This window comes from Anthonomus grandis, chromosome 6, assembly GCF_022605725.1.
Source record: "Anthonomus grandis grandis chromosome 6, icAntGran1.3, whole genome shotgun sequence".
Taxonomy (NCBI): domain Eukaryota; kingdom Metazoa; phylum Arthropoda; class Insecta; order Coleoptera; family Curculionidae; genus Anthonomus; species Anthonomus grandis.
In genome coordinates, this window is record NC_065551.1 from 35,887,433 (window position 1) to 35,906,004 (window position 18,572).

General features: G+C 31.5%; 1 protein-coding gene across 3 annotated transcripts; it reads right to left on the bottom strand.

The window, feature by feature from the left end:
• Positions 1 to 8,723: 8,723 nt before the first annotated feature.
• On the bottom strand, positions 8,724 to 15,730 carry LOC126737837 (monocarboxylate transporter 14-like). 3 transcript variants are annotated; one of them, XM_050442894.1, is made up of 8 exons: positions 15,546 to 15,730; positions 12,792 to 13,754; positions 12,438 to 12,651; positions 12,223 to 12,384; positions 10,402 to 10,611; positions 10,114 to 10,335; positions 9,181 to 9,466; positions 8,724 to 9,121 (listed from the first exon to the last, which is right to left on the bottom strand). In XM_050442894.1, the coding sequence occupies exons 2-8, from the start codon at positions 13,517 to 13,519 to the stop codon at positions 8,838 to 8,840; spliced, it is 2,106 nt and encodes a 701-aa protein (XP_050298851.1). In that variant the 5' UTR covers positions 13,520 to 13,754; positions 15,546 to 15,730; the 3' UTR covers positions 8,724 to 8,837. The 3 variants fall into 3 exon arrangements, with proteins under 3 accessions (XP_050298851.1, XP_050298853.1, XP_050298854.1); XM_050442896.1 differs by lacking the exon at positions 15,546 to 15,730 and adding an exon at positions 13,882 to 14,019; XM_050442897.1 differs by lacking the exon at positions 15,546 to 15,730 and adding an exon at positions 13,813 to 13,830.
• Positions 15,731 to 18,572: the final 2,842 nt, after the last annotated feature.

Sequence of the window (18,572 nt, forward strand, 5' to 3'; positions counted from 1 at the left end):
ATGAAAACTACATTCAAGCAATCCAGGAGTATTTTTGTCCATTATAAAGTGACTTTCTAAGTACGATCAAGTTTTAAAAAATTTATTAGAGAATCATTCGAAAATGTCAACTACTTATTTAAGTCCGCAAATACAAAATGAAATAATAAATATATTAGGAAAAGCTGTTAAAAATTAAATAAAAAAATCTATAGAGTCAGCTCCTTTTTTTTCAATAATTATAGATACTACCCAGGAGATATCTAAAATTGATCAGTTTAGTCTTATTTTTCGATATGTTTCTGTTGAATATGATCAAAATAAGAAGTTAGTAGATATTGTTATTAAAGAGTCATTTATGGGTTTTATTCCAATTGAAAATCAGACATCGGAAAATCTTACCAATGAAATTATAAATGTAATTAATGAAATTAGCAACTTAAAGAATGGACAGAAAGCAAATGCGTTTGTATAATAACTGAAGTAGTGTTTTTACTAATACATAGACCGATTCATTAGGTCCGTATTAGTCTGTATTAAAAGGGATATATTTAATATTCATTCCTTTTTCGACTTTTGCTTCATTCGCTGCTTAAGTAATAAAAATAAAAGAATAATTATTATAATTTGTGTTTTTGTTCTACCCATATTCTTAATATCCAGGAATAAGTCCTAGTTTACTCATAGAATCCTTAGACCAAAAACTCCCTCAAGACATTAAAACATCAATAGAACTTCGATGGTATATTCCATGTATGTATAGTTGACCCACTGTGTTCTATACATAAAAGAATGATCCTTCATAGTGACGTTGGATGTGACGTCAAATTTCTACCAGCGGTGTAGGAAAGTCCTCGTGGACGAACGGATCTTCTTAAATTTTATAACTGTATGGTTCTTATACGTTACTTTATATCATACAAATACCTAAAATTGAGGCAAAAAATAGCAACAACTAGGAATTGAATTAAATGAAAATAAAATATGATTTTATAATAGTGCATTGTAACTTAAATTATGAAAGTCTGTTGGGTGTACGACCCTCCTAAAACCAAAATAAAAACTTGCGGTTCATTTATAATTCCCCCCCGACGAATTTAATTTAAATGCGCACGCTTCTCATCTGTTTGTGGAAATTTCCACTCTCTCGTTCTATATTAGTAATCAATTTTAATGAAATGTCAGCTGGTTGGGTCCGAATATGTTTGTTTTATTAAGAGTTATTTGGGTCTTAATGTTATTTTTGGCCACAGAGAAAATATTCTTCTAGATCTGAGGAGATTTATAGAAATTACGGCATTTTAAAAAGTTCACTTTTTTTTCTTTAAAATTGACTTCTGTAAAACTCAAAAATAATTAAGACGATTTCTAAATAACACACGGATTTTATTACAATGAAATCAGATTAAGACAGAAGAGAATAAAAATATTAATATAAACGCAAACGACTAAATTAAGCTAAAAATAGGGTTCTGTATCCGACAAGTGCACGCTTTTCAGGCCAAAACCCAAGTGTCCCTCATTTGGGTTCAAGTTGCCCTAGATCCATTTGTGTAACCCGATACCCAAAGAAATAGTCATCTTATTTATGGGTTCCTAATGGTTTTAAAGATTTTGCCTGGTTCTAACACTTCTAAAAATGCCATACCTATATCTCGGAAAGTAGAAGAGGGCTTCACATATTTTACACTTCACACTATTTCTATAAGGTTTCACATATGTTGAGTAACTTCTATTTTTATTCAAGTTGAAGTCATCTCAACTTTATTCCTCGCATTTGAAGCCAATATTTGAATGTTTCAATTTTATAGAATACCTCTTACTTTTATTCCAAGCAGTCGAATTCATTTTCATTTCATTCCTAATAATTGAAGCAAATACTTGAATTTTTTAGATTTTAAGAATAATTCTAACTTTTATTCCAGGCAGTTGAAGTTATTTTAAATTTATTCCTGGAATTTAAAGCAAATTCTTTAAACTTTACAGTTTTCTAGTAACTTTTACTTTTTTTCAGGCAGTCGAGGTCATTTTCATTTTATTACTGACATTTGAAGCAAATTCTTGAAAATCTCATATTTTTTGAGTAATTTTTACTTTTATTCAAGGCAGTTGAAGTGATTTTTATTTTATTTCTGTAATTTAAGTTGAATCGTTAACTGTTTTAGATTTTCATAGTGACTTTTAATTTTATTCCATGCAGTCGAAGTCATTTGAACTTCATTCCTGGTATTTAAAGTAAATTCTTTAAGGCTTTACACATTTTGATTAACTTTTACTTTTATTCCAAGTAATTGAAGTCATTTTCATTTTATTCCTGACATTTGAAGCAGATTCTTGATTTTTTTAAATTTTAAGAGTATTTCTTATTTTTATTTCAGGAAGTTGAAGTCATTCTCATTTTATTCTTGGCATTTAAAGCAAATTCTTCAATGTTTTAGATTTTAAGAGTAACTTCTACTTTTAGTCAAGACAGTTGAAGTCATTTTAACTTCATTCCTCGCATTTAAAGCGAATTTTTTAAGGCTTTAAATATTTTCAATAGCCTGTACTTTTATTCCAAATTCTTGAAAATCTCATATTTTTTGAAGTAATATTTACTTTTATTCAAGACAGTTGAAGTGATTTTTATTTTATTTCTGGAATTTAAGTTGAATCGTTAAATATGTTAGATTTTCATAGTGATTTCTTTTGATTTTTTTGAATTTGATGTTTTTTTGAACTTAAGTAAATTCTTTAAGGCCTCACACATTTTAAGTAACTTTTACTTTTTTCCAAGTAGTTGAAGTCATTTTCATTTCATTCCTAACATTTGAAGAAAAATTCTTGAATTTTTTAGATTTTAAGAGTAATTCTTACTTTTATTCCAGGAAGTTGAAGTCATTCTCATTTTATTCTTGGCATTTAAAGCAAATTCTTCAATGTTTTAGATTTTAAGAGTAACTTCTACTTTTAGTCAAGACAGTTGAAGTCATTTTAACTTCATTCCTGGTATTTAAAGTAAATTCTTTAAGGCTTCACACATTTTAAGTAACTTTTACTTTTATTCCAAGTAATTGAAGTAATTTTCATTTCATTCCTAACATTTGAAGCAAATTCTTGATTTTTTTAAATTTTAAGAGTATTTCTTACTTTTATTCCAGGAATTTGAAGTCATTCTCATTTTATTCTTGACATTTGAAGCAAATTCTTAAATGCTCAAGATATTCAGAGTAACTTCTACTTTTATTCAAGACAGTTGAAGTCATTTTAACTTCATTCCTCGCATTTAAAGCGAATTTTTTAAGGCTTTAAATATTTTCAATAGCCTGTACTTTTATTCCAAGCACTTAAAATCATTTTCATTTTATTTCTGAGATTTGAAGCAAATCCTTGAAAACTTCATATTTTTTGAGTAAGTTGTGCTTTTATTTTAGGCAGTTGAAGACATTTTTATTTTATTACTGGCTTTTGAAGCCAATATTTGAATGTTTCAATTTTATAGAATACCTCTTATTTTTATTTCAGGAAGTTAAAGTAATTTTCATTTTGTTCTTGACATTTGAAGCAACTTTTTAAATGTTCAAGATATTCAGAGTAACTTTTACTTTTTTTCAGGCAGTCGAAGTAATTTTCATTTTAATACTGACATTTGAAGCAAATTCTTGAAAATCTCATATTTTTTGAGTAATTTTTACTTTTAGTCAAGGCAGTTGAAGTTATTTTATCCTCATTCCTCGCATTTAAAGCGAATTTTTTTAAGGCTTCACATATTTTGAGTAGCTTTTACGTTTATTCCAGGCAGCTGAAGCTAATTTAATTTTTCCTGGAATTTAAAGCAAATTTTTTAAACTTTACAGTTTTTTAGTAACTTTTACTTTTATTTCAAGCAGTCGAAGTCATTTTCATTTTATTACTGACATTTAAAGCAAATTCTTAAATATTTCAGATTTTAAGAGTACTTCTTACTTTTATTCCAATAAGTTCAAGACATTTTCATTTTATTCTTAGCATTTAAAGCAAATTCTTGAATGTTTTAGATTTTAAAAGTAACTTCTACTTTTATTCAAGGCAGTTGAAGTCATTCTAATTTCATTCCAGGCATTTGAAGCAAATTATTGAAAGCTTCGCGTTTTTAGAGTAAATTTTACTTTTATTCCAGGCAGTTGAAGTTATTTTAAATTTATTCCTGAAATTTAAAGCAAATTCTTTAAGCTTTACAGTTTTTTAGTCACTTGTACTATTTTTTAGGCAGTTGAAGTCATTTTCATTTTATTCTCTCCATTTGAACGGAATTCTTGAATGTTTCAGATTCTTAGAGTTACTTTTACTTTTATTCCAAGTAGTCGAAGTAATTTTCATTTTATTACTGACATTTGAAGCAAATTCTTGAAAATCTCATATTTTTTGAGTAATTTTTACTTTTATTCAAGGCAGTTGAAGTGATTTTTATTTTATTTCTGAAATTTAAGTTGAATCGTTAAATGTTTTAGATTTTCATAGCGACTTCTAATTTTATTTTAGGCAGTTGAAGTCATTTTAACTTCATCCCTCTCATTTGAAGCCAATTTTTGAATGTTTCAGATTTTCAGAATTCCGCTTACTTTTATTCCAGGAGGTTGAAGTAATTTTCATTTTATTCTTGGAATTTGAAGCAAATTCTTAAATGTTCAAAATATTCAGAGTAACTTTTACTTTTAGTCAAGACAGTTGAAGTCATTTTAACTTCGTTCCTCGCATTTAAAGTGATTTTTTAAGGCTTTACATATTTTGAGTAGTGTTTACTTTTAATCCAGGCAGCTGAAGCTAATTTAATTTTTTCTGGAATTTAAAGCAGATTCCTTAAACTTTACAGTTTTCTAGTAACTTTTACTTTTTTTCAGGCAGTTGAAGTCATTTTTATTTTATTCTTTACATTTAAAGCGAATTATTGAAAGTTTCAGATTTTCAGAATCAATTTTACTTTTATTTCAAGCAGTCGAAGTCCTTTTCATTTCATTCCTAATAATTGAAGCAAATTCTTGAATTTTTTAGATTTTAAGAATAATTCTAACTTTTATTCCAGGAAGTTGAAGTCATTTTCATTTTATTCCTGACATTTGAAGCAGATCCTTGAAAACTTCATATTTTTTGAGTAAATTGTGCTTTTATTTTAGGCAGTTGAAGTCATTTTTATTTTATTCCTAGCTTTTGAAGCCAATATTTGAATGTTTCAATTTTATAGAATACTTCTTATTTTTATTTCAGGAAGTTAAAGTAATTTTCATTTTGTTCTTGACATTTGAAGCAAATTTTTAAATGTTTAAGATATTCAGAGTAACTTTTACTTTTATTCAAGGCAGTTGAAGTGATTTGTATTTTATTTCTGGAATTTAAGTCGAATCGTTAAATGTTTTAGATTTTCATAGTGACTTCTAATTTTATTTCAGCAAGTTGAAGTTATTTTAACTTCATTCCTCTCAGTTAAAGCCAATCTTTGAATGTTTCAGATTTTCAGAATTCCGCTTACTTTTACTTACTCCTGGAAGGAGGTTGAAGTAATTTTCATTTTATTCTTGGAATTTGAAGCAAATTCTTAAATGTTCAACATATTCGGAGTAACTTCTACTTTTATTCAAGGCAGTTGAAGTCATTTTTATTTTATTCTTGGCATTTAAAGCGAATTCTCAAAAGTTTCAGATTTTTAGAGTCACTTTTACTTTTATTTCAAGCAGTCGAAGTCATTTTCATTTTATTACTGACATTTAAAGCAAATTCTTGAATGTTTTAGATTTAAAGAGTAACTTCTACTTTTCTTCAAGGCAGTTGAATTCATTCTGACTTAATTCCAGGCATTTGAAGCAAATTCTTGAAAATCTCATATTTTTTGAGTAATTTTTACTTTTATTCAAGGCAGTTGAAGTGATTTTTATTTTATTTCTGGAATTTAAGTTGAATCGTTAACTGTTTTAGATTTTCATAGTGTCTTCTAATTTTATTCCATGCAGTCGAAGTCATTTGAACTTCATTCCTGCTATTTAAAGTAAATTCTTTAAGGCTTCACACATCTTAAGTAACTTTTACTTTTATTCCAAGTAGTTGAAGTCATTTCCATTTCATTCCTAACATTTGAAGCAAATTCTTGATTTTTTTAAATTTTAAGAGTATTTCTTACTTTTATTCCAGGTAGTTGAAGTCATTCTCATTTTATTCTTGACATTTGAAGCAAATTCTTAAATGCTCAAGATATTCAGGGTAACTTCTACTTTTATTCAAGGCAGTCGAAGTCATTTTAACTTCATTCCTCGCATTTAAAGCGAATTTTTTTATGGATTTAAATATTTTGAATAACTTTTACTTTTATTCCAAGCACTTAAAAAATCATTTTAATTTTATTCCTGACATTTGAATCAGATCCTTGAAAACTTCATATTTTTTAAGTAAGTTGTGCTTTTATTTTAGGCAGTTGAAGTCATTTTTATTTTATTCCTGGCTTTTGAAACCAATATTTGAATGTTTCAATTTTATAGAATACTTCTTATTTTTATTTCAGGAAGTTAAAGTAATTTTCATTTTATTCTTGACATTTGAAGCAAATTTTTAAATGTTTAAGATATTCAGAGGAACGTTTACTTTTATTCCAGGCAGTTGAAGTTATTTTAAATTTATTCCTGGAATTTAAAGCAAATTCTTTAAACTTTACAGTTTTCTAGTAACTTTTACTTTTTTTCAGGCAGTCGAAGTAATTTTCATTTTATTCTTGGAATTTGAAGCAAATTCTTAAATGTTCAACATATTCAGAGTAACTTCTACTTTTATTCAAGGCAGTTGAAGTCATTTTTATTTTATTCTTGGCATTTAAAGCGAATTCTCAAAAGTTTCAGATTTTTAGAGTCACTTTTACTTTTATTTCAAGCAGTCGAAGTCATTTTCATTTTATTACTGACTTACTTGAATTACTGACTTATTTGAAGCAAATTCTTGAAAATCTCATATTTTTTGAGTAATTTTTACTTTTATTCAAGGCAGTTGAAGTGATTTTTATTTTATTTCTGGAATTTAAGTTGAATGTTAAATGTTTTAGATTTTCATAGTGACTTCTAATTTTATTTTAGGAAGTTGAAGTCATTTTATCTTCATTCCTCTCAGTTAAAGCTAATCTTTGAATGTTTCAGATTTTCAGAATTCCGTTTACTTTTATTCCAGGAGGTTGAAGTAATTTTCATTTTATTCTTGGAATTTGAAGCAAATTCTTAAATGTTCAAAATATTCAGAGTAACTTTTACTTTTAGTCAAGACAGTTGAAGTTATTTTGTCCTCATTCCTCGCATTTAAAGCGAATTTTTTTAAGGCTTCACATATTTTGAGTAGCTCTTACTTTTATTCCAGGCAGCTGAAGCTAATTTAATTTTTCCTGGAATTTAAAGCAAATTCTTTAAATTTTACAGTTTTCTAGTAACTTTTACTTTTTTTTCAGGCAGTTGAAGTCATTTTTATTTTATTCTTAGCATTTAAAGCGAATTCTCAAAAGTTTCAGATTTTTAGAGTCACTTTTACTTTTATTTCAAGCAGTCGAAGTCATTTTCATTTTATTACTGACATTTAAAGCAAATTCTTGAATATTTTAGATTTTAAGAGTAATTCTTACTTTTATTCCAGGAAGTTGAAGTCATTCTCATTTTATTCTTGGCATTTAAAGCAAATTCTTCAATGTTTTAGATTTTAAGAGTAACTTCTACTTCTAGTCAAGGCAGTTGAAGTCATTTTAACTTCATTCCAGGCATTTGAAGCAAATTATTGAAAGCTTCACGTTTTTACAGTGGCGGCTTGCTAATAGGGGCACAAAGGCGCGCGCCCCCCCAGTAATTTCATATTTGATTGCCAAATTAAGACATTTATGTGCAAACTTTTTGTGATTGTACCATGATGACTGCAAACCGTCATGTCTCAGATATTATAACTTATACTTAGGTACGTCCAGTTATATTTTTTTATTTATTAGTAAGTATATATTTATTTGGATTTGCGCGCCCCTCCATAGTTAAATGTCACGAGCCGCCACTGCTTAGAGTAAATTTTACTTTTATTCCAGACAGTTGAAGTCATCTTCATTTTATTCTCTCCATTTGAAGGGAATTCTTGAATGTTTTAGACTCTTATTCAGTCTTTTTTACTTTTATTTCAAGCAGTCGAAGTAATTTTCATTTTATTACTGACATTTGAAGTAAATTCTTGAAAATCTCATATTTTTTGAGTAATTTTTACTTTTATTCAAGGCAATTGAAGTGATTTTTATTTTATTCCAGGCATTTTAAGCAAATTCTTGAAATCTTCACATTTTTCGAGTAACTTTTATTTTTATTCCACGCAGTTGAAGCCACTTTTATTCTATTCCTTTCATTTAAAGCAAGTGCTTCAGATTTCCGATTAATTTCTGCTTTTGTTACAGGCAGTTGAGATTAATTCAATTTTACTCCTTTAGGACTTAAAATATATTTACTTGACCTCTAAAAATGCCATATATCTCGAAAAGTAGAAGAGATACAATCTTCTGGATGGTCTCATTGGATTCAGAGGGATAATGATACAGTATTCCCGTTAAAACTTTTAAAAAAACCTTCATACTTTTTTTATAATAGACCTTCAAAAGCATAGAACCTTTTTTTTTTGAAATTTAATTAATTACAGTAGGGACAAGGTCCCATCATTTCAAAAAAAAAACACCAAGTTTTGATTGGACCTAAGTTGATCTGTAGGAAATACAGCTCAACGTACTAAAACTGCTCAGACTTGTTCACAACTTTATTTAAGTCTTACTACATTACAAATACAAGCAATAATTGTCATTATAAAATAATCATAAAACCTGTCATTTTTTTTATTTGTAAATTGGCCAAATCAGATCAAGAATTACCTAGTACGTCCCTATTACTTAAATATACATAAATAGCGGTGCCAGTTAAATAAAATACAACCGTAAAACATAAAAGCGTACAAATAAGCAACAATACTAATTGCACCAATTTATTTTGGTAATTTTCGTTCACTTTCTCCACCGGTCCTTTACCGATCATTTTCTTGTTCTTCAGATACGGTATCAAGGCCACAAAAATGCCCGATAAAACGATCCATATGCCTGCTTGGTAAAACGACTGTTCCCACTTCTTAGTTATGTCAAAAAGGAAACCTAAAAACACGTTAAATTTTTTTTAATTTAAAATTTGACTATGCTTCAACGAGACTTACCAGCGACTGGTGGACCCACCAAGGTACCAATACCCTGACACAACAACTGAAGACCGTAAGCGACGGTGAAACGATCCAGAGGCACCAGTTCCATCACTATTCCAGGCGTGAAAGCGAAATGACTGGATAAAGCGATGCCGAACAGTGAGGAGCAGATTTGTAACATGATGAATTTTTTGACAAAGTACAGTTGGCCCATTATCGAGAGGCCACAGAGGACCAGACAGATTGCGTAAGTCTTCGTGATGTTCATCCAGGATCTGTCGCCTGCCCATCCCAAGAATAACTGAGAAAAGTGTTTTTTTTTTAATAAATTAAATGTACACTTACAATACACCTCAAATATGTGAAAAAATGTCCCAGATATCGCATATATGCCACTGTGTAGGATACGATATACTTCTCATACATGTATACATTTTATAGTGTAATAGCGGAATATCATATACAAAGAAAAAAATAGGAAATGCATTAACGTGTATGAAACAATAATAAGATATACTAATAAAAAAAACTCAAGAATACAAATTTCCTGAAAACTAAAGAAGAATTTAAAAAATTAATTTATTTTAGAAAAATGCAGTGAAGTACTTTTTTTTTATTAAATAGTATTTACGAGAAATTCCTTATGGACGCCATTGGTAAAAATGAATTTTTTTCTTTGTACGTCAAAAAATGCCCCCTGCAGATGCATAAAACACATATGCAAATTAAAACAAAATATCTAGATTGGTAGTAAAGTTATTTAAAAAAAAATCATTCTATTAAATGCATTAAACCATTTTGTTAAACATGAATAAAACATAAGCGTAATATTAAATTCGTCAACGTATTTCACGCGGACGTCTTATCCGATATTTATAGTTGAAGTTCAACCAAAAATAAACGTTTACTTAACCATCATTTGTGTTGCTTGGGCTATATCAAACTTACCATGCCAATAGTATTAGAAATTCCAATATTTGATATGGTAAAAGCGGCTTGCTCACTGGTATAGCCAGATTTTACCATCAGTTCAGCCAAATAAAAGTACGGCACAATAAACCAGGTAAAGAGGATAATTGTGGATAAGGATAAACAGAAAAAGTGGAGTTCGAGAAACAGGGAGCAATCGCTCATGTCCTTTATAAGGTCCAGGATTTCCGTGTACCATTTCTGCAAGAAAAATTTAACTATAGTGACCTCGTCATCAGAATGCGTGGTGTATTCCTTATATTCTACCTCGTTTTCTTGCTTCGGTAACGAAACCATCGACACCCTGTATATATCGGGGCAACTTGAGGCCTTGAACCGGTACTTGTTGGTACCGAAGGGCGACCCTTTATTCATAAAAGAATGTCGGTCCATTTTCATGTTTTTGAAGTATTTTTCGTGCTGCGAACCTTTTATTGTCAGGGCCGGTTTTTGTGGGACATTTCGTTGTTCTTCATCCTTAAATATGAGAAAAAGTGAAAATCCTCAGTGATAGCGATCTAGAAGCTGAAATTCGTGTGTGCGATGATGTTTGTTTGACAGTTGACAATTGTATTTTTATCTTTTACTAGGGAAATTGCGACTGTGTGTCAAACGTCATTACTGTCATGACCACTGCCTGGTGGCCGCCATTTTTATAATGGTTGTCTCCTTTTGATGTTGGTCACTCTTGAACATTTACAGTGTTGCCAACAAAAAAATATATTAAATAACGGTAATGAAGTTGACGTTTGACGTGTGTTGTAGTTTTTGGCGATTTGTGAACGACGCTTGGGTATATCGTCTGTAACAGGGCATATAGTCTCCTCCTTATTTAATACGTGGATAATGTATCACCGTCTTTATTTAAACGTATTTGGTTTACTATTGCTCAAAACCGAATTATAGTGAATTGTCTGTATGTGTTTATGATAGAATAATATATAGAGTTGTTTATTTTTGATATATAAACCCTTGCTAATTACAAACCCTCATAAAATCATTTTTATAGATAGTTGTACCTATTAATATGGAGTCCCTGTACATAGAAGGAAAGTAAACGTAGTAACAGAAAAATAGAAAGAAAAGTGTTTTTAACTGAATTCGTTAAGAAAATACAAGCAAAAATTTAAATGAAGATCATCATTTTCATGGTATTAGGATTTAGAAGATTCAAGTTTAAGTTTAAATTTATAAGATTCATGATTATCAGAATAATAAAATAATTATTTTAAAGTACATGCATCTGTCCCAAGTTAATTGAAACATTGTCTAATTTCAAGTGAAGTTTATTTTCTTTCATTAATTTAAACGGAATTCTTAAAGAAGAAAAGTCACAGATCTAACGCAACTATCTTAAATTCTTAATTAAATGTAACTTTCTATTTTGTATTTTTGTAAACATAACCTCTTAAAAGCTTTAATTCTTTTGTTTCCCTTCAATTGGCACCACTGAAATTTGTCAGAGTGACCAACATTGAAATGACACAATCACGCAAAATGGCGGCCCCCTAGTAGTGGTCATTTACTTTTCATTGAATTAGCAATCAAGGTATATTTATTAAGTCCGTGCTGCTAGGGTATTTTTATTGGATTATTCTGGAATAAATTTAAATTAGTTACGTAAATAAAAAATTCTGTTATTTTTCTCTCTTTTTTTGTACAAAACTTTTGTCCAACTTACCCGAACCCTAGTCCATTTTATAGAAAACAAAAAATATACCTAGGCGACCTTATATATTAAGCCAAGTTGACAAGAGACAATTATGGCATTTATTTGTCAACTGTCAACGTTTGTTTGACAGTTCAGAAGGATATAAGCAATATAAAAATCCAAAATGACAGATGACAGGGAAAAAAATGAAAACTCCAAGTCTCAGTCTCAAAATGTCTTTTTAATTAATCAGGTGACATGTTTCTGTTTATTGTAGGTCTGATGATGCTTTATTAGCGAAACATGTCACCTGATTAATTAAAAAGACATTTTGAGACTGAGACTTGGAGTTTTCATTTTTTCTCTAGTTACGTAGGTCTCTTTGAGATAATGGACGAGTTCTTTCAATATGACAGATGACAGCCACGATAACTTACCTCGTACCATGGCGACAAAGGAGTTTTAGCATTTCCATTTTCTCTCTGGGCTTCCGCGTCCAGAGATCGAGCTTTAAAGTGCACAAGGCTCGGATAGCGAGTGAGAATCGTATTGTAGACGCTTTTGTTTTTACTCAGTAGCTCTAAAACTTCAGTGGGAACCTACAAAAAGGTGAAAATAAACATTTTTTAAAAAATTTCTCACATCTCTTTACGTTTGAATGTTTATCAACGAAAGTGGGTATATTAATGGCGGATTTGAAGTAGTTATGCAGGGTGCTTCTGTCCTCGTCGTTTTCCAGCGAGTTTTCCAACTGCTGAAAAAGGTCAGCGGCATCGGTTTCGCTTGTCAATAACGCTTTTAGCTCTTCGGCTTTTATGACGTTTCCAGTCGATTCGGATCCTGACAGACTGTTTTTATTATTTTCCCTGTAAAAAAAATATTACGTTACACCGATAAGCGATAAGTCTGATTAACTTAATTGGGCACTTGACTTTTCAATAATAAAGATGTGAGCCGCCAGCATATTGAACCTTTAATGAATTTTAATTGCGAATAGCACACTTACTTGTTCTGCTTAATAATCCAGTCGGGATCCCTCATTAAGGCCCCACAAACGCACATGTTCAAGAAACACCCGCCCAAAATCATCGTGGTGCCTCTCCATCCAAATTCCGTAATCAAATACGTGCTCAAGGGTGAAAACACAAAAGTGCCGATCCCGATTCCGGATGAGCCGATCCCGACAGCTAAAGTTCGCTTCTTATCGAACCAAAACGCCACCGAAACCACCACGGTGACGTAAATTAGGCCCAGCCCCAGTCCCGCCAACACTCCGAAGGTCACATACATGAGACTCAAAGAGTAACATTTGGAGCTCAAGATGAATCCAGAAGCGGAAATTACCCCTCCCAGCATGGTCATCGATCTGCATCCGAACTTGTCCACCAAAGCGCTCATTATTGGACCAGTTAGCAATGGTACCGCCATAAACAAACTTCCTATCCAGGAAGTGGCGCTTTTGGACGCCTCGAACTCCTTCAGGAATTCCGTATAGAGCATCCCAAAGGAGAACGTTACTCCGTCGGCCACCATGCATAAGACAAAAGTGGCAAAAACAACTATCCAGCCCCAGCCACCATCTGGAATATTGGGCGCTTCTGGATTGTTTGATACGGCCTCTTCTTGGGGCATTAGGACCATCGATTCCACAGACTCCGGTGCTATTTTCGACATACGTGCCATTGGAGCGGCTAAGTCTCCTCTGGATTTCGTAATTTTACTATCGGCTTCCATGTTCAATCAATTGAAGTGTTAATCCTGTCGCGTCATCCAGCGTTTCGACCACCCTTGTAGGTTCAGTCTGGGGTCACGGCTCAGCTTTTTCTTCGGTATGGAGGATAAAATTCGTTTGTTCCCGTTGATTTTCATACGGACGTCTTTCGCTCCAGAGGGGCACAAGTGAATTTTTAGGGCCTTTCGAAAGTTGGTTCTTTAGTAGCGAACTGGTAGGTGCATTCTCCAAGATGACCTGGAAAAAAATGAAATGTGATAAAATTAGATTTCTTATCTGTTATCGACCTAATTACATTTAAAAAAATGTAATTTTATAGCGCTTGAAAATTTCAACTCTTTTTACTGAGATAGGAACTAAGTACCTAATAAAAGTTATTACACTTTGTTCACGAAAGAGTGTCTAACTAGATAAGGCGCACTATGTTATTTTTTTTCCATTTATATATATCTATACATAAAGCAATAATGTATTGCAAAAAAATTCGCAATAATACGTGGAAATGAATTGGGGGATTTGGGTGCGGATATAAGGTATTAATAGGGTTTAAGTATTTTTAACAATTTAACAGATAAACGGTCGCATATGAGTTTTATGACACGGTAATATTCAATTAATCACGAATATTTTCAAATAAAAGCGGGAAAACTCGTATAGTTATTTCATAGGTGACGCTGCTGGTATGTATGAAGCTTATATCGGGATCGCTATCATCTTGCTTGACAATATTTACAGAAATGACGTTGTTGACATTGACTAATGGAACGTTATTTGACATATTATTTGAGTTTGTTTTTTACTTATTTATGCCATAAGCGTTTGTTTTAAGGATGCTATTTTAAATTAATTACTTTTTTTCTTTAAAAAACGTGTCTCTTTTAATATAAGGAGTATTGTTCCAGGTTCCCGGTAAGAGAATGTAGTTTTATTTATTTTATACTTAAATAAAATCAAATTCATGTTTCAAATTCCTCTTAAAAATTTTTAGGTTAATTCTTATTTATATAATGTTTAAATTTACTTTTTCTACACGTCTGTTATAATAAATTATTGTATATTATGTATATGATTTTTAAGAAAATTTAATAATAAATGTATTAAATGAGAACATTGTTTTATTTCCATTTTTAAATTGGTTAATATATCATTGGTATATGATTATTGTAATACATTAACTCATTTAGATATGTAAAATAGGCCCTATATTCTATCAGTAACCTTTTTGATTAGGCTTGTTGCTTTAGATAATGCGGTTAAATAAATTAAATTTGATTTTCGCGCCTTAATCTAGTCACGCCTTCAATTAGGTTAGGTACATCAAACTGTCAGGTTAGTTACAACAGTTCCCGTTGCCAAGCAGATTTGTCAAAAGAATTTCTATAGCAGTTTTTATTCAACCACCACTTCTCTATACTTTTGTGTTTTGTGGTATGCCCTAGCAGTTTCTTAGCTTCAGCATTTTGTACAGTTTTTTTACGTGTAATGAATCTAAAAAGGGTCTTGCAGTTTTCACATTCAAGGGCCATTTAACTGTCAACTATTATAGTTTGACACTTGACAGGCAATCCTGTTATGACCAATTAATGAGTAATATTTAGGAATCAAATTAATTTTGTTGACAACTTTGACATATTAAATAATATTCCATTATTCAAGTAATACTGAAAAATACGACTATTATATTCCCTCTATCCTTAATTGTTATAAAAATAGATTTCTAATATACCGACTGTCGTTGACGTCATTACTGTCCCAAAATATCTATTAATACATAATTTAGTAGATAAAATTAAGGTAAATAATTACGCTTCAGCAAGTTTTCGCGTTAATATGCGATGCAAACAATTCGCATGGTTTAATGGTTTTTCAATGAATAAAAATGATAATGGTCTCGATAAATTGATTTAAAAGCAATGAAGTAGATCCCATCAAGAGACGAAAAATATTGTAATATTATTGACCCATTAATACTGCAAAGGGACTTCTCTGTACTTTATTATAACTGTAATAAATATACTGTTGACTTACTTTAATCCTGTCCTGATAATGATACCCTGTCACTAATGAACTAGCAAACAATACGAAATTATAGAACACTCAATTCAAGGTTGTTCGCGCATCACCAAATAATTGAAATTATTTTATGTATCGGACCCGGTAAATTGCTGGAAAGCCTGCCGACGTATTCCGTTCGAAAAATGAGAAAAAAAGTGGAGGTCGTTGGCAGTTAGAACCAGTATATATAATGCGGTTGATATACCGGCGACTCCACCGATAGGCGCAGTAGATAGAAAACACAATTATTGCTTAGAACAGCTTCGATTAGTCATTATGCATAGGAAACACTCGAATCTACGCTGATTTATTCATTCTAAGTCACTATTGCCTGCTGCGTTCGCAATACTTCTATTATTGTAAAGTCAGGTTATAAAATCATATATGTAAAGTTTAAAGTTGGCGCCGAAAAATACTACAATAATTTGCTGTGTAGATGGCGCTACATCGTTGGCGCGAGATTCAAACGAGATGAGAAATATGACAGACAGATTTATGGAAAAACCCATTGCTAATATTTTTTTTGGTTTTGATCTGATAATTGATTTTGCTAGTAAATGCATTGCATTGTATCGGAGGCTGTGTGTTTTAACTGCTTCTTGGTATAGAAAATTGTTTGTGTTTGTATAGTGTGATAACTAAGTAATTTTTTTTAGTTTAAATTCTGAAAACCGATTTTCTTATTTTTATAATTTTCTTTAAATCTATGGGGAAAATTGGTGTTTTAGTTTTTGCATTGGATTCTATGTAAGGGGGTTAAAAAAATGAAAAATTAAATTACACCAGATAGACAGCTCAATTACCATCAAAAAATCCTTATAAAACTTTTTTCTAACTTTAAAAATAAAGACACAAGAAAATTTTCACTGAGCTCTGACTCAAAGAAAGGGGGGGCGTGGCCAACCTTTCAAACGAGAAAAATGTGATAGAATTGTTGTAAAACAATTTTTAGAAACAAAAAATGCCGGATTAAAAAAATCGATTTTTGGTCCAAAATTTGCAGTGGTGCAACTCCAGGGAAATTCTTTGAAAAATGGTTTTATTTTTTTTTTCTTGGAAAATCTTTGAGGTTGAGAGGAAAATTGCTTAAGCAAAACTTGGTGGGCCTAAAAAGAGCTATCATTTACAAAATACTTCGTAATTTTATCTATATGACCATTTTTGAGAAAATCGAAAAAAACCGATTTTCATATTTTGCTAATTTTCTCTAAAACTATATGGGAAAATTAGAGCTTTTACTGCAGCAATTAATTTCATGTAAGAGTGTTTAAAAAAATGCTAGAATACTTTTTACCTCTAAATTCTATATTAAGGGATCTACGAGGGGATTTTTTAAAAACAGCCCTACTTTCGAGCCTAAAAATTCCGAAAAATAAAAAAACCAAATTTTTATGGGGCCCGATAAATTCAACGACTATTTTTCTAATATTGCTGAGAAGTTACTGGAAGCAAATCCCAGTGACGGCGATCTTAATCGGAATGCTATCAACCAATCATTCTTTTTCCACCCTGTAGATGCCACCGAGGTCCTTAAAACAATTCAGTGATTGAAGAATCGTAGGTCTTCGGGTTCCGATGGTATCTCTTCACGTCTGCTGTCACTTCTGCCTGCGAGCGCTTTAGGTGCTTTGGTTTGGGAAATCAATCAGTCATTTCTTCTCATCCTGTTTAAAGGAAGCTATGATTATCCCTTTTCATAAGGGTGGTAGCTTGGACCGACCCTCTAACTTCCGTCCCATATCAATTTTGTCTACCCTCTCCAAGGTTCTTGAGCGGTTTGCAAAAAAGAGAATTGTCTATTTTTTGACCAAATACAATGTGCTGTCCCTTAATCAGTATGGATTTCAGTCATCTAAGGGCACGCAGGATGCCATTTTCAGATTCTTGGAGAGTATGTGTATCTATCTATGAACTCCAAGGAGGCTGCAGCAGCGGTGTTCTGTGATCTTTTCAAAGGCCTTTGATTGTGTGGATCATGGAATACTGCTGTCAAAGCTTGATTTTTATGGATTTAGGGGAGTGGCTTTGGGGTGGTTGAAGTCATACCTGTCTGGCCGCACCCAGAGGGTGGTTGCATCTGGATTTTTTTTCGTCAGGGATAGCACATCTTAAATGTGGTGTCCGTCAAGGGTCAGTGTTGGGTCCTATTTTATTTTTATTATACGTTAATGACTTAAGCTCTCTATCACTGCATGAACTAGTGGTTCAGTTTGCCGATGATACTACAATTCTGTAGCATAATAAAGATCAAAAAGTACTCAGATCTTTCATAGTAGAGGACCTTCACAAAATTAAAGAGAAGTGCGTCTGCAATCAGCTTATATTCAATGTTGATAAGACTTTTGTTCTGGGCTTTAAGTGTAATGTAGAGGGTTTTTTGTTTGATGAGCAGAGCCAGAGTCGATTTCTCGGCCTCTTCATTGATGAGAGTTTAAGGTTTGACAACCACGTTTTGGGCCTCGCTGCTAAACTTTCTTCTGGTTGTTTTGCAGTCAGGGTTGCCAGGCATGAGTTGGGGAGGTTGTTTGCTCGTTCAGTTTATTTCGCCTTAATAGACTCTCATATCCGTTATGGGGTTTGTGCTCTAAGGGACTCTTTAACATAATTTTTACTATTCAGAAAAAAGCATTAAGGTATCTGTGTGGTGTTGGTATGAGAGTCTCTTGTAAACCTCTTTTTGTAGCTGAAAGAATTTTAACAGTTTTTTCACTCTTTATATTGGAAACTGCAACACTCATACGTAAGCTATATCTATTTTAGAGAAAGGGGTATATGACCGTGAGGTGTCAACCACGACATTACGCGAAAGATATGCCCTCCAATCATTAGATAAGAGGAGGCAAAAATTTGCAGTTATTAATCTATATAAAACAATAAATGGGCAAATAAATGATCCTACATTTCTTTCAAGGTTGAGTGTGAATGCTCCAGCGTATCTTACTAGAAGATGTAAGACATTTTATATGTCGGATGTAGCTCTTAATAATAGACATTTGAGTT